The sequence below is a fragment of the Notolabrus celidotus genome, chromosome 5, assembly GCF_009762535.1.
Source record: "Notolabrus celidotus isolate fNotCel1 chromosome 5, fNotCel1.pri, whole genome shotgun sequence".
In the NCBI taxonomy this organism is placed as follows: Eukaryota; Metazoa; Chordata; class Actinopteri; order Labriformes; family Labridae; genus Notolabrus; species Notolabrus celidotus.
In genome coordinates, this window is record NC_048276.1 from 25,606,666 (window position 1) to 25,629,815 (window position 23,150).

General features: G+C 38.5%; 1 protein-coding gene across 9 annotated transcripts in view; it reads left to right on the top strand.

Moving 5' to 3' along the window:
- The first annotated feature begins 219 nt into the window (after positions 1-219).
- The window catches only part of jhy (junctional cadherin complex regulator), a 29,374-nt gene continuing 6,443 nt past the window's right edge, over positions 220-23,150 (top strand). Inside the window, exons 1-10 of one of the 9 annotated variants that reach the window (XM_034684502.1) lie at positions 244-328; positions 2,518-2,916; positions 7,462-8,107; positions 12,233-12,328; positions 13,486-13,910; positions 15,416-15,713; positions 19,808-19,894; positions 20,437-20,565; positions 21,763-21,989; positions 22,142-22,675. In XM_034684502.1, coding sequence (XP_034540393.1) covers positions 2,549-2,916; positions 7,462-8,107; positions 12,233-12,328; positions 13,486-13,910; positions 15,416-15,713; positions 19,808-19,894; positions 20,437-20,565; positions 21,763-21,972 — 2,259 coding nt within the window. In that variant the 5' untranslated portion in view covers positions 244-328; positions 2,518-2,548 and the 3' untranslated portion in view covers positions 21,973-21,989; positions 22,142-22,675. The other 8 variants (XM_034684503.1, XM_034684500.1, XM_034684504.1 and 5 more) reach the window with 8 other exon arrangements.

The following is a 23,150-nucleotide window of genomic DNA, read 5'->3' on the forward strand; positions in this document are numbered from 1 at the left end:
TAACAATGACAGTGTATTCAGTGTTTATTGGGTATAACTTGTATCTTGATTTAGAATATATTAAAAAGACAAATGACAAAAATATGTTTAATTAATGAAAAATTATGGAGAAAAAAAACCCTTTCCTTATGCATAACTCTTAGGGCCGTCTTATTTACAGCTTTCTGAGTGCTCCTGAACTCACCACGGTCTGATGGCGCTCAAGCATGTCACCGTAAAAAGCAAAGTAGACGCGCAATCGATCTTTGAGTGCAGATGGCGTGATGGAGTCATGCGTCCGTGTAGCCATGGTTACAGTGTTGTGGAGAACCCTGGCAGAGGAAAACAGGTGAGTCCCTGAACGACTTCTGTCAGTGTTTTTACTTCTGTCGGGTACTATTAACAGGCGTGTGCTAATTAAATTGTATTTGTGAATAGAAAACGTGAAGTATGTGCTAAGTATTTTCTCTCAGCTTTTTATTCATTGTATTCGCAGCTTCGAGCAGCTGGGAGTGTTAATGGAAACAAGGTCCTGATCCAAAACCACTAGAGTATACCTAGACCTGTCCGGTCTGGACTGATTTGTCAGAGAGAGTCTACATACTTCTTAAAAACAGTTTTAGATTTGCAATACCTTCTTTTTATGGAAAAGCAATTAAATATGGGCGACCTCGCACCTTTTTTTTTCCTGTCTTATCATGTTTGCACCCATGGTTTGCACCAGCTTTGCGTAAGTTCATACGTAACCTAGTTTAGACATCATTTCAAATTCAGGGTTGGAGTTTACATTCTTCTAACGCTTCAGGCTTTGCATCAGCTGAGATTGTTCAAACGTACGCACGTACAGGGGACTGAATGTAAAAAAGTCACCCCTAACATTAAATTCACTAAAAGAGCATCCAAAGGACATTTTTTGCACTTAATTATCAGAAGGGCAACATTTATTTTTACGCCTTGTCCACTTGAAGGGCAGCTACAAGAGCAATTTGTATGTGTTTTACATTGAAAGGGCACCAGATAAGTCATTTTGAAATATGTTATCTACTACAGGGAGGAATCCAATAGGGTCCTTTGACAGGGTTATTTTTGGGCGATTTCCCCACTAAATGTCATTGTTGTTATTTTACACTATAGATTAATCATCCCCATATCAACATGCTTTGTCATATTTTACATTAGTGAACATCCTGTGCCAATAATTAGAGAGCAAGTCGGCCAATGGCTGATAACAACAACACCATATCAGCATGTTATTGAATTTGATTAAAAAAAACAATGTAATGAAAATGAGAGAATATGAGGGTGCCAAAAGGGTCCTAAGATCAACAGTTCCCTTAACTGACCTGAACACTTCCTGCATCACTCTGTCCACTATGCTCAAATGATGAGAAATAATTAATAATTGGGAATCCTATCATCCTTAATCAATTGAAGGTGATCAACATAGATTAGTAATCCTCTCCTCATCAATAAACCACTCATAAACAAATGTATTAAGAAATAAGACACCTTGCAACAATTTATGTATAATCACAAGTTCTTGATTTAAAATATCCAAATGGGTTACAAACTTTTCAGTTCAACTCTTAGAATTTGTAAAAATGACATGAAGAAGAATAACTTGCCCATGGCCAGTGTTGCCAAGTCTTTTTAATAAAGGCAACTTCAGGGTTATGTTCCTGTAAAGTTGCTTTCAAATATTGTTGCCAGTTTTATATTTTGGGCTTGTTTCCGGAGTATGAACCCCCCTGCTCTCTCAAATACAGTGAAACACAATAGTTTTTCCTGACGCCCTGACAGCCCTTCCCACACACAAACACACTTGGACAACAAGATCGTTGGATTTTTGGCCCGGCTGTATTTATTACATGCTAACAATGCCTGGTACAATGGGGGATATGTGGAAAACAGTTCTGTAAAGAATGGGAGAAAAAGGTGTCTTAAAGGAATGGATCTGACCTTCAGCTGGAGATGAGTCAAAGACACTTTTTAAATTTAGTAAGCGTCAATTTCATGCGCATCATGCAGATCAGTAAAAGCATGCCAGCACTGAGAAACACAAACCCAGGAAAACTCAGCAGCTCAGCACAATGAGGCTAAAAGACATTGGATCTACTTTCACAGGGGAAAAAAAACCTTTTGAACTTAATTTGTAAGTCACTAATAAAGTGGAATAATGAAAGCCTTTATTTTTCTACAATTATAACAGCATTTAGAGATTCGGACATGTTACAGTGGGAAAAACAATATGTCAGTCATTAAAAAACTAGCAAAGAAATGGAAAATGTAAAAATACTGGAATTCCCCATAAGTGAAAACCTTTTAAATCTTTTTCATAGGGAATTTGAGAGTCAGATTTTCACAACAGATTTGCTTGCTGTAATGTAAGGTTTGTGATGCCTCAAATCAGCACTTTATACAGAGAGAAACGTAGTGTCAATGTGTCCTAAGACAAAGTTTTTCTGTGGTTGTAGTATGCTCCTTTTACACTCTGCTCTTTATTTTGTACAATAAAACTGTCATGTTTGTTGGTTTCAGTAGGTGTTGACTGGTCACCTCCTCCAGCAACATGGATAAGGGACTCAATAAGGGAACGAAAGTGTCAAAGACAGAGCAAGAGAATCCTCCTTCTGCGAGACCAGCAGATCTTGATGACCAGTGGGAGTCAGTGGAGTCTGACACAGAGAGCTTAGTGCAGGAGAGAGCTTACCAGCAGCAGCTCCAGATGAATCTCAGACGCCGTGAACAAAACAAATACACACTGCCTCAGAGGGATGATGATTACAGCTATCTGTCTGGAGAGGATGAAGATACAACTGATGATGACATTGAGTATCTCCATGTCTATGATAGTCTAGAGGAAGCAGCTTACCTCCATGCTAAGAGGGGCCCCGTCCTGCCACAGAGTACACAAAGCGAAAAAAAGGACAGAAGACGGTAAGTTACGACACATTCTGTGATGCATTCAAATGACTATTTCTATCCCACAAGCAATTACACATAAAACTGATGATTAACTTCGTTAAAAATGTCACAAAAGGCCTTTAAATATCTTTGACCTCTTACGTTCGTCTCAATTTGAACTGCTTTTTTTTTTTTAAGGCCAAGTTATTTCAAGTAACTCCTTTAAAACATGAACACCACTACTACTGACACTAATAATATTAGTTTCAATATTTATAAAGTCAGTTTTTAGGGATACACAATATTATTGATGTAGGTATTTGATAATAAAAGCTTAAAGAGTTAACTATTGGCAGATCTAAAATAATTAAATAGTAATAAAATAGTAATATGTTTATAATAATAATAATAATAATAATAATAATAATAATAATAATAGGTATTATAATAATTATAATAAAAAAATATATTGTTAATATTTAAGGCCAATAAAGTGGCGCATTAATTATGTACACACTAAATGTGCAGGCTATCAGAGCTGGAACATGTCCGCTGTATGGAAGTTTAGAAGTGTCAAAAACAGAATTAGCAGTGCTTCTAAAGACGCAGGTGATGGGAGGAGAAACAAGAAAACACTCCTTTAACACAACCAGTTTAATTGTGCAACACACCCACACACTTTCACCAACTGATTCACTCACTCACTCACTCACTCACTCACTCACTCACTCACTCACTCACTCACTCACTCACTCACTCACTCACTCACTCACCTGCTGATTCACACGCACGCACTTTATTCCCCTTTTTACCACCTACCTTACACACAAACGCACCCTTCCCCACTTAGACTCTTTAAGCTGTGCACTCCCTACTGTATACACATTTTTTCATGCACCTGCCCTTTTTTTGTTTTATCTGTTACCATGCACTACAACCACTTTATTCATTCAGTATAAGTTACCTCATACAGTTGTCACTTATACATTTACTGTGTACTTTTGTTCTACATGCACTGTGACAACTTTATTTATTCAGTCTTAGTGTTTTACACACTGTTTATATGTTTATTTCCTGTTGTACTTTGATTCTGATGCACTATGCTCGCTTTACTCATTTGATCATCACTGCTCTATGGTCTTTAAATTGCACAGAGTTTCAAAAAAGAATACAAAAGAATTAGAGCAAGTGCAAACCTGTCAGCAGACTCTACTTCAGTCATCTGGCTAAGAGATAAAGCAGGGATCCCCAAAGGTGAAAGAGCTTAACAAGAAAACCATTTAACTAATTGATCCTATTTACCAGCCTTTCCGTGTGATGGGAGATGCTGGCCTCTGCAGGCTAATGATGTTCTCAAAACAATCATTGCTATGGGCCTTGTTGTCTATAAAAAAGACTGGACACTATCCATTATGCACGGGATACATGCAGAATCAGACACATCTGTACTTCCTTAATTTATCCCGCTAACCCAAATAGATGCTTATGCCATTCGCTCTACTGCACCCCCAAACCATCACGGATGCTGGTTCATGATCTATCGCTGATAGAAACAAAATTTCAAAATTGACTCATCAAACCTCAGGTCCACGCCTCAGTCCATCTTTAATGGGCTTGGGTTCAGAGAAGTCACCTGTGTTTCTGGGTAATGTCTACATATGGTCTCCCTTTGCATGGTATACAGTAGTTTTATCCTGCATCTGTGGATGCAGCGAGAAACAGTTTTCACAGACAATAGTTTCTGGATGTAACTTTGAGACCGTGCAGTGATTTCCATACAGTAAAAATTAGATAAACTAACCGTCCAAAAATCGTCCAAAATTAGTTGGAGTTGTGAAGTCTGTCACCTCTCATTTGGGGAGTTGGGGGGTTTGAGCCCAGGTTCTGTCCACATGTCGATGTGTCTTTGGGCAAGACAATTAACCCCGAAACTTTGCCTCGTGGCTGTGTCAGCAGTGTGTGAATGGGGTAGGTAAATACTTATGGGTGCCTTATGTAGCCTTGCCATCAGTGTTTGAGTGTGTGAATGTGACATGTCATATAAAAGTGTATTGAGTGGTTATACTGTGTATTATTTATTTTGACATGTGCTGACGACCTTTTGGCCAGGTCACCCTTGTGAAAGAGGTCTTGATCTCAATGGGTTGTATCTGGTTAAGTACATTTTAAATATAAATAAATAAATAAAAGACTATCAAGCGCTTTAGAAATCATAGTCCGTTTATTTTAGTCCATTTATATCAAACACATGGATATCAGCAAAAATCTGATAACTGACAATTAAGCAATGCTCTTACTGACTTTAATTTCAAACGTGAATGTTAAAATGATACATTTAGTAAGGTAGACATGAGCAGTCCGTACTGATTCTGGAAGTAAAGATTTATCTCTGACACTTTTTTCTGTAATGGCTTAGCTGTAAAGCAAATTCTTGCTCTTAATTGTTCTTAAGTCTGGCTCTTATCTACTCTTATACTTATATCTTTAGTAAAACTGCTTCTGTAACTCAAACACACTTGTTAACTTTAACATTTCAGTAAGTTTTTGACTAAAGCGAAAACTGTACCTTTACGTGGCTCTATAATGACTTTTTACAGTATCTAGAAGTAATTTGGTTTGGCCACTAGATGGCAGTTATTGAACAGAAATCTGCATTTGTTCAACAAGAAGAACTTCTGTTGTGTGTTTGTTGGTTTGATTAAAACTGAACTTAACATTGAGGGGGGGGTTTAGTCATTGTTGTGAACCACTCCGACTGAGCACAATACCGGCTGTGTAGTTTTGTGAAGCACAGTATTTCTAAATAGTGTGATATGCACCATTCTTCTCTGATGAGATTTGTGGCCGTCCTTGTCCAGTTTGCCTAATGCACTGGACTGTCACCTTCACTGTCTGTGACACTTTCATTTCAATTAACAAGGTAATTGTTCTGCTTAGATGGAAAATAACAAGCAGAGTAAACGCAGCAATCAAACATTTTACCTTTTAACAGCACACAGATGATAATAGATAAATGGCCTGCATTCATCACCCCACAATGAAACGGTGTCAGTTATTTAATGAGATGCAAGCTCTGTTGCTACATTTTGCCGAGACTAATTCAGGGGATTTTGAATTGAGAGAAATTAGATTTGTGTTTCGTTTGGGTGGATCACAGTAAGTGGTCACTCATGGTCCATTAACAGAGACCATTGTTCCTGAAATGGAGATATCTCTCTCCCTCTCTTTTGATGCAGCAGAGGAAGGCTCCCATGATAGGGACAACACCGTATCTGTTTGTGCACTCGAGGTGTTGTTGAGCTGTTGTTTCCCTTGTCTTTTCCTTCAGATGCTGCCCAATAGTCGTCTTTCTCCAAAATAGAAAAGGCCATTCTGCTTTCTCCTGTCATTAACCCCTGCAGATTGATGCCCACTGAGTGTCCACTTCCACGTCTGTCTACAAAGTACTTTGTTTCAGAGGAAAATGACCGTGACATACTATCACAAAAGGCTCCATTTCATAGAACCAAGGGAGTACACACAGTCCCATTCAAATCATCATGCCCTCATCATCCTCTCTACTCAAAGCGGATAAGTCACACAGAGCCATTGCATAGTTTACAAACCCAATAGGCATGTCTCATTCAAGTAAAAGATTCCTATTTAAGCAACTCCATTCATCTGCCCTTACTATGTTACACCTATCTCCAGATATTGTAAAAAGAGATTTGAGTGCAGTCCCTGTGACCAGGTTTTACTTTTTCATTTTATCATTCACTCTTTGTCACAATATTTCAATCTTTTATGTGTAGGTGTGTCTTTGAAAATAAATAATAGGTTGAGGTGTTTCCTCCATATAACATAGAGACATCAAGCCCAGCTGCATGTTGTCTGTATAATGCATTCTCCAACTTGTTTGAGTCTGAATCATTAGAGAACATCTGTTACCCTTTTGGCCTCATCAAAGTGAAGGGCCCTACACCTAGGCAACCCTTCAACACACAACATTGCGATAGGAGAATTAGGCTCCCCTTGTCCTCCCAGTAAGCACAACAAAGAGGCTCTCCTCTCTGTATTTTAATGAGATCTTTTCATCACCATCAGAAAGAGCATTTTAGCCTGCAATTTCCAAGCATTTCATAAGCTGAAAATTATCGTTTGTGAACCATTCCCCTGCTAGTAGCTCTCAAACACACTCTTATTAGTGAACCTGGAGGTGAAAATACGGAAATTATCTGTAAATACAGGCTCATTATCCCCCTCATCTGTTTCAATTTGAGAAGTCTCTGATAAGGCCTAGCTCTCTTTGTCGAGCCCATCATCATTCTAATAATGGTGTAATGCCTCTTCTTCCTTTGACCTCTTGCTACAGGTGTACGTGGCATTTGGGCGTCTGTGAAACTTCTTTCGGATATAGACATGTCATTTTGAAAGCTGCTTACCAACGACTAAATCAATTACTTGTGATAAATACTAAATGGACTACAAACTAATATGAATTTTATTTCATTTTTATTTGCAATAAAGCTATAGTCATTGAAATAATAACCTGAGGCCTGCTCACATAGACTCATTTGTTGTTTTTCTTCAACCTTGCAGCCAGCTGCTGTCTGATGATGCACATTCTGACCTGCGCTATGATCCCAACTGGAGGAGTAACCTGAAGGCATCCGGCCACTTCCAGGAGAGTGCACTCCCTTCTGTTAAGGATTATGACAAAGTCCCCCAAAATGTATCCAGTCAGCTATGTGCTAACAGACAGGAAGTTGTAATCAAAAGAGGATACAACTACATTGCTGACACACATCCTGGTGTTGTGGTGACTTCTCCTGTGGCTCCCAAGCAGTGTGACCAACCATACCATCTGCATCCTCCAGACCGCCAGGCTGGCTCAGTGATTTCTCCCAACAGCAGCAACTACAGTTTACAGCATAGATCACAAGATGCTCACTTTTCAAGTCCATCCAGCCCCCTTTCAAAAAATGAAGAAGTTCAACATGCTATGCACATCCAACAATTTAAAACCTACAACCAGCAAGGACTGGGAGGCGCTCAAGGAGGGGCCAACAAAACGCATCAAACCTCAGCACGGACCAGTCCAAAGGTTTTATCACAGAAAAAGCTGGAAGGAATCTCAAATGACATTGTGAAAAGTAACAAAGTAACACTAGGGCGTGACAAACCTGAACCCAGCTCCTACATGATGGTGCATGCACAGAAGAAGATGTCTCACAAGGTTAATAAGGTGTGTGAAGCGATGTGGCTTAGACAATGTTGAATTTTCTCAATTGCCTAGTCCTAGATAAAAACACACATTGATAATTTGAGTCAATCAACAGGTTTGTGCTGGTCACTGTCAGACAGGCATCCACTAAAACAGGTGCAATTACAGAAACAGACACCAGGTGCTGCTCTAACATAATGCCTCATGGACAGTCAAAGCTATTGAGACACGAGGGAGATGAGGTGGGGTACAATCTGAGGAAAACATTAAAAGCATTGTTTATAGATCTTTGTATGTACTCTGTCAATCTACATTTTTAGATAAGGAAATTAATAGAGATTGAACTATACTATATGAGTTCAATCTAAAGGACTAGATGATGCTTTTCGACATTTGGCTGTTTCTATTAGACATTAACAGAACATTTTCTAGTCCTTTTAACAAGGAATAAAGCCGTAACAACATCCATTGGCACGTTTTTAGGGTTTAGTACAACAAAAGCCTCACTGTTTTGCTTGAAGAACACGACAACAACAGTTTAAGTGATCAGAGTGTTTCATTCAAGGATAGTATTATTAAGGTGTAAATTACTGAGGTGTATAGAGATGCAGTTTGTGTGCAGAATATTTACTTATGAAAACATATTCTAATGTAAGAGATGCTATCAACATGAGGTTTGTTGAATGCAGCTTTTCAAATGAAAGTTTTTTTTTACTTCTCTTTTTTCCTCTTCTGTTCTATAACTTGCATCGTTCAGTAATAGTACTAGTATACATATGGCTTTTATTTTCATCTCACACAACATCTAAGAGAATATCCCATGATGTTTGCTGTGACCTAGTCTGTAAAATCAATCTAGCAGAAGACCATAGCTGTTTTCATCTACCTCTCCCTGCACCATATGAAAGAGGCTAGCTATGCAGTGCTTATTGTTAGTTTATGTGTACAACAAGAACATCAGAGATGCATGGTTATCAATAGGCTCTCAGACATCCCTGCACCTGGCACAGTGGCATAATTGGTCAGGATGGCCCGCATTCTCCATTTGTTGGGCCACAGGACTATTTGCTAGCTATAATACCCCCAACCTTGTTCACCCATCTGAGCCCTGGCCCTCCACAATGTCTCATATCATCACCATTTACATAGTCAAGAGTCGTTAGCTTTGTGCAATTGTAAACAGAGCCAGAGCCTTTCCCTCTCCTGAACCCTTGTGTTTTGTCATTTTCCTTCTGAATTCGCTTATTAGTTTTCCATTGCCTCTTCTCCCCAAATATATCCCTCACTTAATGGGGGGCACAGGGCATAAAAGAAGAGGGTGCCAATTTGCATCCAGCCAGTTTCTTGCATTTTCATCGGATTAATCTAAGAATTGGGTGTGAAAACACCAGAAAAAAATCAAGACAGCTTATCAGACGTAGCCTGAAGCAAATATTTTCCGCTCATAATTTTAAACTTGCTCTGAGTCAAAATTGTAGTTCTTGGAGTGATGTGTTTAAAGGGACATCCAATCACATGGATTTTTGACTTCCCTCTCTTTCAGCTCCTTGTCTTTGCCCTCTCTTGCTGTTTTGCTGCTTTCATCATCTCTACCTCTTTTCTTTGCTGATAAATGGTCAGCCATTAACCACAAATCTAAAGTTGTTTTCTCTCTAAATACATTGAAAATAATATTAAAAATACCCTCCATGTTATTTACTGATTCAAATGCTAACAGAGACTTACAGTAAGTTATTTTGCCAGGCAAGGTGAAATGTGCCCAAACTTATTTCCCTGATAGATTTGATTTGATGTCCGGGATCATGTACTCCCTGGCAATGGATTGTTCCTCTTAGCATTGATTTTTTAATGAAAAAATAACACTAGAGTATTGACCACTAAGAATCAATTTTTGACACACTTTATTACACATAGAGTAATAAAGTGTTTTAGAAGCTGGGCAATACTTTGTACACAGTTTAGCTCATTTAAACTATTTTAGGACCCTTGAATTAGATTGCCTCAGATGGCAGCTGGGAATGGGCTGTAATGGTTGTAACAGGGTGTTTTAGGGTTAATCTGCCTGATTAGTAATAAAAGTGCTATTCCTGCCACTGATAGGCTCACGCCGTTATCTGGGGTAGCCAACAGAATTACAGAAAGGATCTCTCTCAAAAAAGGCCCTTTTGTCATTGAGTAAGATCCTTCTAACTAGTAATACTCCTGACAAATCCAACAAACTCCATCAACAACATCAGGAGTTGCCGCTCTGCATAAGCCTTGATCTGTTCATTTGCTTGTGTTAATGCATGTTTGACAAATATTGTGTTGGATCCAAACAAAGTCACACAATAACACAAATAAACTAACTTATTTAGGTAGCCGTATACGAGAGTGTGTTTGCATGGTTATCTGTATGGAAGCTCTTAAGACCCCTTTGTGTGACTCAGTAAATGTTCACTCAGATCAGATACAAAAAACATTCTATTGAGTCTTCTGAGTTTCACAGTTTTTGAGTCAACATCTCATGGTTGTGTTTTTAATCAGGTGGTTTTGTTCTTGGGCCCTTGTTTTGGAAATGGGCTGTTTACTTTATACACACTGCATGAAATACAAGAGATCAGCATAATTACATATAAGAATTGTATAATCTCTTACCTCTCTTATTATATATTTTGAAAATACTGTCACAAAGGCCAAAAGATAAAGAAATCCCTTTAAAAACAATCTTCTATAATTAAGTGATCTCACATGTCTAAGATTGTTTTACTTCCTCTCATTGTTTCTTGTCTGCAGCTCCTTGGGTAAAAAAGAAAGCAAGACACTACATTAAAATCAATTTTTAAAAATTCATGTGAGCTCAGACGAACCAGTTGTTACTCTTTTGAAGATTGCCCATCTGAAGACAACTTGTGATAATTAGACTTGTTATTAAATGTACACAATTTCCTGATACAGCAAATGTTTAGCCCAGCCAAGTGGCAGAGTGGCAGCAGCAATGATTGGCTTCATTGGGGCTTGGGCCTCCTTTGATAAAGACAGAAGTAGCAGATCAATCTTCTGCTATTGCACTCACCCCTTAGGGTCCCCTTTCTTCTCTGAGGCTCTCACTTCAAAGCCAGGGGAACATAATGTACAATCTTTTAATAGCTTTAGACCAAAGCTCTAGGGAGCTCTCTGCCACTGTATACCCTGCCTCAGTCTAAACACCTAATCAAGATTACCTGGGCAGGCCACAATAGCAGCTAAATGCAATTCAAGATCCACAGCCTCTTTGAAGTCTTCATTGGGAAAAGCAGATGTTTCCCGGGTACAGGAGGTAATATAGCAAGCTGCATTTGCCAGACTTTGTTGTGGCATTGGCTCGCTGAGAAGCAATTACGGGCCTCCCAATTTAGTAGAAAAAGATAATACAGAGCTTACCGTGCTCAAATGCAATGCAGGCTGGATCATTTGCTCCATCTGATTGGGATGTTTATAATGGGTTACAAAAGGCAATAGCAGGGGTAATGGGTAAAGGTGAGCTCAAAGTGTTTGTGTGTGTGTGAGTGGTGGACCTCCAGTAGTCATTGACACCTGTGCCTGATCGTCTAACAACTGCTCTGGCCACATTGATCATGTGTAACACCGACATAATGTTTAAAAGTCTCAAAAAGATTCCTTTGCTTGGTTCAGTTAATCACTGAAAATGGAGCTGTTAGGCTGAAGAGATAAATGACCATGACTTAACACACATATTGAGGCATCATTTTACTGGTTTGTCTAATTTTTTCTTCTCTGCGTAATATATCTCAGCCCATTAGATGCAATCACAAACACATGTACAGATCAATTGATCCACCCATTTCTTGTGACCTTCACCTATTCAGGCACAAAGAATTAGTGGCATTCAGTGAAAAAGTCTTCAGTCCATCAATATCATCGATCCACTCAAATGGTCTTCACCCCTGAGGGAAGTCCTGAAGTTATTGAAGCGATTTTCGTTGTTGCATTAGCAGAACAAATTGCAAAGTCACAAACGGTACATTAAGGAAAACTGAAACAGTAAAATGATGCAATAAGACATAATATAAACAGACAATCATAGGATGCAGTAATATATTCTGTTTGTTCCAACCCTTTTTAAAAAAATCAGCTCGTGTCTTTCGCTGTGTGTTCTGTCCAAAGGTTCAGGAGAGTCTTCAGCAGATTGCCAGCACAGAAAGTCAAGAGTACAGTTCAGACCGGGAGCTGATGTGGCTCCAAAAAACACAACAGTTGAGGGTAAGACTTGAATTGATTAACTTAGATTAGATAGATAGATAGATAGATAGATAGATAGATAGATAGATAGATAGATAGATAGATAGATAGATAGATAGATAGATAGATAGATAGATAGATAGATAGACACATACATACATACATACATACATACATACATACATACATTCATACATACATACATACATACATACATACATACATACATACATAAATACATACATACATACATACATACATACATACATACATACATACATACATACATACATACATACATACATACATACATACACACACAACCAATGTGCTCATTTTTTTGATTTGGTTGAATTAGTTTTAAGACATTTTTGTCCTAAAACAATTAATATCTTAATCAATTTAGGGAAGTGACAGTTTCATTCTTTCTTGCTAATTATATACAAAATCTGAGATAATTGTACCCAAATCAAACATTTTTTGTTCTCAAAATTAACTTATTTCCTGCAATGAACACCTTGATGCACCATGACTTTTATTATTATTATTTTTTTCCTTAAGGGATTTGCACAACATGTGAAACAGCAGAGTCAGAGTAAAGATGGATGGGGGTGGAGAGGCATATTTTTAGCATGTTTGCTAAATCAGTGGAAGTAGATTTGATACATTCTCAGAGACTAATTTGGTGAGATCCTGTTAAGAAGAGCGGTAGCCCTTGTTATGCCTGAGATATAGTACAGCTTGTTTTTAGTGGGTGGATTTAGTGTTGATGCTTTGATTTGGCACAAGTCACAGCTTGAACGTCAGCATAACTCACAGACATAGAAACAGATCTTGTTAAAAACTACTGTCTGATTAAGTAAAAACTAAATTCACATTTGTTTGACAGCAATGACAACAGCCAAGCTGGGTTTAAGCTGGGTATAAAGTATTTGTCATTGCATGCATTATTTTCTGCTGGGTGTGGTGATATCTGTATGCTTGGATTTTGCCATATGTTTTGGTTTGATGAATCACAGAGAAAGAAAAATTCTGATTTGTATAACTATTTATCTAATACTATTGTTATTAGGGCAGTCACACAGTTCATTTTGTTGCAATTGATTGCAGAATGTCAGATATTTTACATCAATGAAAAAAATGTTAACCTCAAACTGTTAATCCTTGTTTAACCCCAGGTGACTCATATCAGCAAAGAAAAGAAAGCCCAGCAGAAAGTGAACCCCAACCCTCCTCAAAAGCAGCACCCCCCTGCCGTTGGGGTCGGAACAGAGCAGGGAAATGATCTGAACCCCCCTTTAGCAAGACCAGCAAATTTTACTCAGCCCAAACATCCGGAGATGCCTCCCACCATCCACCTGAACATCAACCTCAACACTTTATCCCATCTCCTCCCATCCCAGCAGAAGGGTCAGGGTGCAGTCATAAACCTAGCATCTCTTCAGAGCTTTCCTCATTGGATTTCTACATCAGAGGTTGAACTTACACTCTCCCCCCCATATCTTCCAAAGAATCAAGCACAGTTCTCACAGATATCTCAGAAAGGTGTTGATCCACAGCTTAAAAACCAAAACTGGGAGAGTACCCCTGAAACACGGCAAAGGTACATACAAAAATTATATATTTTTTCAACACACTTCATGACGTGCACTGATTTCATGCGACTGTTGGAAAATTGGGGGTGGTGTTGATTTAGAGTACTTAAACCTGTTCTTTTTTAAATTATTACAGAATATATTTCAACCATCTTTTAGCCTGGTACCTCAGTAAAACAATCTCATGATGAGATTATTGTGTTAATTGCTAGTTGTAAGCCTTCTTCAGTGCAAAACCATCTTCACTGAGCAAATAACAGTTCAGTTTAGAGTAAAATTAACAATGCAGCATAGGCAGCAGGGCTCCCTGGCATCTGACCATAGGCAATGTCATACTCATAGTAAGAGAAAAACCGACCTTGTTACTTTTGGCTACACAAAAGCCTTACAGTTGCACTCAGAAAATTACAGGCCCTCGGTGCACATCTGAGTGCGTTTCAGACAAACACACACATTTTGATATGTATTGTGCAATGCACAAAGGAGATACATGTGACTTGCAGTGGCCACTAAGTGGCAGCAGCTGACACAAAATAATCATGTACTATTATAAATTAAATGTGGAGCACACAGTGTAAATATCATGTAGTATGGACGATGTTCGTCTATAGGCTCACCATGACTTGATATGGCTATGACCAAACATTGTGTGGTAATCTGTTCAGGCATATGGGAGTTATTACTCCCTCTTTCTACAAGGTGGCACCATGACTGTATTCTAGTATTGGCATGTAGATGTGTTCAGGGTTGAACCACAAAGATAAATGTGAGATTTGGATCAATAAGTCATTTTGCAAACATTAAAGTTTTCTGGCCCATCATGGTCTAGCCCTTCTATGCTGCCTCAAGCTTTAATATCTTCATCTTCAAGTTGAAACCAAAAGCTTTCCAAATTTATAGTGGATCAGATATAGTGGCTTCTCCCATTGGACGATTTTGCACAAATATGAACTCTGTAAATCACCAAAATCTACCCTTTAATTTTAAAATCAAATCAAATTTGTTGTTGGGTTTGGATATGGAGTGCAAGAGCATTATTTGAAGGTCTTATTTTCCAAACAAAACCTGATTGTATTCACATATTTGAAAGTAGCCTCAATGGGGGCCTTTAAAAAAAACTAAAACCTCAGGGGGTTGTATGGATCCATTTTTCTTAATGCGTCTGCAAGACCACCAAATATCAAATTTGATCTGGCAAGTATGCAAATTTTGCTGAGTTTCTGCTGTCGTCAAATTTAGGACATGGTGGAATAACTAGAGAGACAGACGAATAAGACTTCTTTGCATGCCATAGGGTCCTCGCATCGTGTAAACATACTGAATGACAGCAACAGCACTGAAAACACATAGAGATGGGTTGAAAAATGTGTCACTACAAGAAAGGAAATTATTACAAGATATAGGTACACCATTAATAAATAATAATACAATAAGACTAACACTCTTTTTAATCTATGTAATCTGGGATCACAGGAGCCTAAATTATTTACCCAGGAAACATTTTGTGTTTCAGAGCAACAGCAAGTAAGTGGCCGTTATCTTGTGAAGGAGTCGACAAGAAGAGGTGTCCAAATGAGGTTCACTGTCAGGAAATTCCACACCACCTCCTCAGGACACCCACTACCACTTTACTGCCAGGCTCTGGCCCCCACACAGTTCTGCCTCCAATTGGAAAGCCACTGAGTGGTAGAGAGGTTGAGACGATCCCTGGTCAGAATGTGAACACAGCTGACCCCATCCACAGAAGCAGCTCCGACAGCTACCTGGTTCAGATGGAGAGACAGAAGAAGAAGGCGAGAGGCACTCACAAGGTTGGTGGACTAAAGTTGTGTCCCAAAAATTCAACATGTTCAAACAAGACTGCATCAATGCAAGTACAAAATATTTATCAAAAGACTCACAATAAAGGATAAAACATTAGTAAGTGCTTTTAGACTATACAAAACAAAGCTCTGAGGGTCCAATAGATGATTTAAGCAAGAACTGGAAATTAGCATGCATAAGGAATACAACAAACATACATATTTTTTGTATAGTTGAATATTATACGCAAAGCATTTTAAATATCTGACATCTACCCCATCAATTAGATTTTGATCTTTGTTCCTTTTAGCTAATTAATTCACATTTTTTTTAGGTCCATTGTTTCTTCTCCTATAGTTGGCTATAAATATGCTGTGCTTTCTTTTTTCATAGTTAAGTGTAGTGAAATTCTGTTTCACAACTATATTGTTCAATGTCTGTATCTCTGCCATCTAATCTGTTTTTTCAAACAAATGAAACGAGGTCTGTTTGAGCTTTTGTCTTATATTCATGAATACCAAAACTTAAATGGTGCTCAGCACACAGAGTAACTGGGTTAAGTTAGAAAACTGAGAACTCATTATGCAGCTTCACCAAACTTAAGTGACAGAAGAATTCTTCAACTGAGTGGCTCCTTCTTTCACCCACGTACACCGGAGGTTACACAATAAATGCCCCTTTGAAATCCCATATAATCTCTTCAGCTGTCTTCATGCTGGGACAGCTTAATTAATCCAGCTGGAGTGGTCAGGTGACTCAGGGCACAAAACATCAGTTTAATTGTCTAGCTCCACTAAGATACACTTAATTGCTATAAGATCATCATCTTATAAACCACAAAGCTGCAGGCCGCGAAAAGCCATTTGAAGATGTGTTAGAGGATAAGGTGATTAGAGGGAAGAGAGTCTGAGGCACTGGGCCACTAAAGATGCCCGTTTGCATGTAACGATTTCACTGTTGTTGTCTCTTTTCCCTCCTTGCTTTGTTGGGCTGATCTGTGCAGGTGGGCCATTAAGAGAGTGACTTAACTATCCTGTTTATTCAATCTAGTTTCATCTAGCATATTAGGATTTATGACATTTCTATATCTATATACAAAGTATTTAAAGATAATAATGATTAACTAAAAACATATTTATTAACTACATTTTTTTCAATTTTTGTGACATTGATATTGATGCAATAATGAAAGACATTTTTCTTTTTAATAACACATTTGCGCTAACAATCCAAGAAATTGCTGGTCATGTTCTCATTAGATACCCAAAAAGATTAGGAAGCGGCAAGTTATGGACTGCAAAATCAAAGACTGTTATTTTATGGTGATATGTATCATACACTGTTTATGAAACAAAGCAAATAATTTTAGGAGCCATATAACACAGTGCTGTATACTTTCCATACCAGCAAATATTCAAGTTCACATGATCCAAAAAAAGGACTAGATGGGGATCTATATAAGGCCACAATGTGATCCCTGGCCCCCCCATCTTTCCCACCATGTTAGCCATCATGTCTGACAAGATTACAGGCTCACTTTCTAAAGCAGCCTACCTGCACTGCCTGGGCATTACAGCAGATAAGCGTGACTGAGGGGTTGCAGAGAGAGAGGGGGGAAAGGGCTTGAATTGAAAGGTACCCTGTTGTGTTCAATGGCTTAAGCAAAATGAAATCCTTCTTCCAGACAGCAGCCGGTACAATCTGAAATGATGAGCTCCCCTCTGTCTAGGGCAGGTTCTGGAATGCATATGCCCATGATATCTGTCTTTCTCTCATTCTCTCATTCTCATTCAAATTTGCTTTATTGGCATGAACAACGAGATATTATTGCCAAATCACATAAATTCATACAGTACATTATATATATTCACAACACACTACACTCACCATATATAGATTAATCATACACCATATTCATTACATATTATATTCATCACATACATATCAACCATATATTACATATTTTATATGCATATATGAACGATGGTGTCACCTATGCAGCATATCTCAATGTCCTCACCCGATGCGGCGCGCTCACAAAACCTCCACCCAAAATCAAACCCCATGGGATGGTGCGTCCCTCAGGCTGTGACAGGCAGACACATATTTAGCAGCCAGAGGAGCTGCTGACCCTTCCCCCAGGAGAACTGACAGTTTCTCTTCTGGGGTTAATGTTGGGAAGTTTGGTACCATGTTAGTAATGTCCCTGTAGTGGGCATCTCTTAGAGAAGAGATCTCTCTCTCTCTATCTCTCTCTCTCTCTCTCTCTCTCTCTCTCTCTCTCTCTCTCTCTCTCTCTCTCTCTCTCTCTCTCTCTCTCTCTGTCTCTCTCTGTCTCTCTCTCTCTCTATGTCTCTCTCTCTCTCTCTCTCTCTCTTTCTCTCTCTCTCTCTCTCTCTCTCACTCCCTTTTGCTCTCTCTTTCTATTTCACTTTCTCTCTTCCTTTGGCTATCTCCTCCTCTTTCTCTTTCCATTTTGCTCGCTCTTTCTCTATCTCTTTCACTTTCCTCTCTATCCCTTTCCTTCTCTCGTCCTCTTTCTCTCTTTTCTCTCTATCTCTCCCTCTCTCTCTACCTGTTGCATACAAACACTAACACACTAACACACAAACACACACACACACACACACACACACACACACACACACACACACACACACACACACACACACACACACACACACACACACAAATTGAGGCTATGTCTTGCCAAATGTGTCTGTCTTTTATTTTATTATTTGGGTTTTTTTTTCTCAGCACCAAAAATCCAATGCAGTCAGCTGTTCATTGTATGCATACATCAAGATGGTAACAAAATAAATCAGGGTCCAGAATTGAAACTTGCAAAACTCACAGCTTTCTTTCAGCCCTTTATGTTCAGGATGACACTGTTAGGCCTCTGTAACCTTGTCTGCAAAGCATGTGCACAGTGGTGCAAAGTCAATCTGCCACTGAGCTGGTGTTAGAGGTAGTAACAGTAACAGTAACAGAGATAAAACGGAGTCATTGTATAAAAAGCTGAGACAGAAAGGCACTCTGTGTTTCTTTGTTTGTGTGTGAGGCTCCAGCTGTTATTTCTTGATACCACAGTGCATGCATACGCCTAAGGTCTCTAAAAGTAGTATGGGATGTAGAGCCTTCAGGCCCTTCTCCGTTGGAATCATCTAACAATCAGGATCCGGGGGACAGACATCCTCTCTACTTTTAAGAGTGGGCTTAAAACTTTCCTTTTTGATAAAGCTTTTAGTTAGGGCATGGTCAGGCTTGGACCAGCTCTTAGTTATGCTGCTATAGGCTTTGACTGCTTGAGAAAATAGCACACTGGGATCCTGTCTTTCTCTCTGCTATATCTGTCTGCCTGTCACTTTCTTTAAATTTCTATATCCCATTAAAGTTTTAAAGTTACTGACCATAGATCTTTATGGGAGTCCCTGAACTCCCTTGTCTCGTAGGTTCCTCTGGAGTATTGCTGTAGAGAGCCGGCCATTATGGACCTACTTAACTTTAACTGCTACCACTATTAATATCAGTCTCACCATTTTCGTCTCTGTTATAATGCTTATGTTAATTATAGAACAGCTTGACTTCAACTGCTTTAATTTATGTTATCATTCCTATCCCTGTCATCATCATTATAATCATAAATAATGCAATTAGACCATTAGACTTTAACTGCCATACATATCAAAATCAGTATTATCATTTCATTTCAGTTTCTGCAAATAGTGCACATGCTTTTACCATTATTGATGGCACTGAAACCAAGTCTGTATGACTTCTTTTTTATTGTTGTTGTTGCCTTTCTCCTTCTTTATCCATCTCTTTTTCTGTATCTTCCTCTATCCCTTGTCCAACCCCAACACGGTAGAGGCAGATGGCTGTCTAACATGAGTCTGGTCTGCACAAGGTTTCTGCCTTTTAAAGGAAGTTTGTCCTGTAACTTACTAACTCATTGGGGATGAAGATGAGACATGATTGAGTCTTATACTGTATGATGGGACTGGATCTTATTATATCTTGTGTCTTCTTAAATAGGTGGAGTGGTAGAATCTCAGTGTATTAAGGACTTCTGTTTCTCTGTCTGTGGTTGTCTGTCTGTCAGGCTTTCACTCTTACAGACTACAAGCAGCTGAAGTCAGATATAACTCTTGGAGGCCTAGGTCCTGACTACAAAGACATCGAAAAGACAGTAAGTATTGACCATTAAATGCATAAAGTATGGATGTAGTCTCACCCGTACAGAATGACTTGGAAAAAAAAGGGGATCAGAAAATGTTCGGACAAACATGATAAACTATCTTTCAGTCAGTGTCATAATGAATACTGTCGTTATTGTTAATCAGCTGACTCTCTTCCAGTTTTCTGACTTCAACATTTATAATCTTCCAAACTGTTGTGCAGAAAAAAAACTATTTACAAAACAAATAAAAGTGCACTTGCTTTGCTGTATCTGTTGTTAATCCACAGTTGGAAAATGTAAGCATGTTTGGCCAGTTTAGTTCAGACTCAGACCTATGCATCTCCAGGGCTGTTAGTGAATGATATGTGTAAATGTTGTTTGGCCCACTGAATGGCTCTCTGTGTGTTTTAGGTATTGCATTGGCTGTGTTGAGCTCTGACAAGGAAATACACAAAGAGAAGACCCTTATGGGATAAATGGCCCAGTCAATTAACCCCCCTTTTATAATCTCTGTTTCTCTCTCTCCCCTCTCACTCTTTCACAATCATCATGCTGAGAAAATGAAGCAGCAGAGGCTTTATTCAAATGTGATCCACGAGCAAAACAAAAAGATAGGTAGGATTCCCTTTCTACCCGACAAGGACCCGCAAGGCAACAAGAAGACAGTTCCCAGGATGAAGGTGAGGGTGTATGTGTGTTTGTTGTAAACCCTATCACAATTCTCCATAACAGGCATGTGTGACTGTGTTTGATTTGAGCCAAGTTTGGCTAAACCAAATGATAAGTTGTGTAAGCTGGATGTTACCAATTTGTAAACAACCTTTATGAGAGCAGGCAGTAAGAGAAATGCATTATTATATTATTATTTTTAATCAGTATATCTGGACTCACATGTAGCAAATAAAACAGGTTGGTATCTATATTGTATGTATATTATAGTATATATCCTCCTGGTCAAAGATTACTCCAATACAAGTAAAAGTTGCTCTGTCAATTAATTACTTGAGTTAAAGTACTGAAGTACTTGCTTTTAAAAATACTTAAGTATTCAAAGTACTTCTTAACAAAATCTCAAAACATTGTATTTTCAAAATACATAAGTGCAGTCAAGAATACATAGGAGTACATTCTGTTACATTATGTTTATCTAGAAACCATTACTTGAAATCTCTAAAAACTATACCATGTAATACAAACTGAAACTAAGTTACGACAAGCAGAGACAACTTAGTTTGAAATGTTCATCTGGAATGAAACAAACGTTATGTAGCTCAACACGCTTTCTCAGGTTGGACTGTGAATGTTTGTATGTTTGGGCAGAGTGGGAAACAGGGGGAACATTTCAAACGATATGTATCATTCTTCATTTCAAAAACCTCTAACACGGGCTGAAGATATGGTCATGGGTGCTCAGGTGGAGAATTATAGCCATCATTACCACCTCTAAGTGAACTGCCTGAAATGAGTGAAATTTGCTCTGTGTTTGCTCCACGTTCCACCATGGAGACGCACGATACAGGTATGACTAAACCACTGAGACCACTTGAACTACACAAACACATTTTACTGTCTTAGGGATCAGATTTCAGAAAAGAGAAGGAAATTCATGAGCTGACTTCAAAGCAAAAGTAGTGAGGAACTAGAGCACTGATAGAAATGTAGTGGAGTAAAAGTTTCCCCCAAAAATAATACTCAAGAAAGATACTCAAAAAATGTACTTAAGTACAGTACAGTTACTGTCCACCACTGTCTTTTTGACAGGACGCAACTATGCTGCAGACTTTATTTCCTCTATGTCCAGACTGTGATCAATTATGTACTTGACTCTCACTTACAAATGCTCTCTCTCTCTCTCTGTCTTTCTTACTTGTTCTTAGGCTTTGGAATATGCCAAGACTATAGCTAACCGTCCTGTACAGTCTCAGCCAAAACAGAGACAGAAACACCAGTCTGAAAGCTCCACTGAGTACGCCTCACATTTGGAGGGCTTGGATGTGTTCCAGCCTGCTGCCCTGAATGTCCTTAAAAAACGTCATGAAGAAGAAAAGCAGGTGGTGGCTCTCTTCGGGAAAGTTCATGCTGTCTGAGGCGAGCTACTGTTCATGTAAGCAGTTCATGAAGCCTAGAGATGAAAGAACAACATGCTCCCTTTACAATTTCAACCTTGTACATTCAATGGATTTGGAAAGATAGCAACCCCTGAGAAGAAAGGTTGCTCATCTGTGTTTGTGTTACATTACTGTTTTGTGTCAACAGGTCATTTCACAAATCGTTTATTGAATATTGCAGGCGCTGTTTTCCCAGCAACCACACTGAACGCTTTTAAAGACTGCTTTGGATGCTTGTTTTTTTATTTTTTTATTGATAAACATCTTTTGCCGATGACAGGCTTGGATTGTTTTTAAACTTCCTGATGACATTACAGCTTTAAAGCCACCACACTCCAAAAAATATTTTAACTTTTGAACAAGACCAAAGTTGTTTTTTTATGCTAACAAGCTTGTTTGATACGTTTTGTATAACACAACTATTGAAATGAACCTTCAATTTAAAACACTAAAGCCACATACACTAAATTAAAAAACCCTTTGTTGCTGCATTAGTTGGACAACTCCATTGTTTGGTGTTGTTCGGATGTTGGATGATTTTTTTTTAATGGAGCCTGGTGGTTTACCAGCATGAAAAAGTTCTGTTTCTATGAGAATCTTTCAGTCATGTTATGTGACACTTTAAACAATGTGAACAATCTGAGTCAGTCAGTGTGAAAATAAAGCGCTTCTATTAAATGTACTAAGAATGACAGCAGCTGTTACAGTCTGTTTCAGGACTGCTAGTTTTGGCAATTTTCTTGGCTAATACCTACTCATCATTTTCACATGTTATAAACAGAGCCAAGGTTCAAAAACACTACAATTACAATTAACTATGATACAAATGAATGTTAGAAAATGACTCATCGCAAAGTAATTATTCAAACTGTTACCATATATTGATCGTCCGTTCTTGTCATGATAACATTGTGTCATGGCATATAGACACATGGCAGTGGCATATGATTAGATGTGTATACATATGGCAGTGTTGTGCTATTACCTTTTTAAAATTACATCCATGTACATGATGCACAGTTTTCATGAACTACATCACTTGAAGTGATTATGCTATAAAGCTCAAAATAGAACTTCAATATGTTCTTAATATTATCTTCTTGACATGAAAAAATGACCTGTGCCAAGATGACAGTTATCTGCATTTAAGATAGACT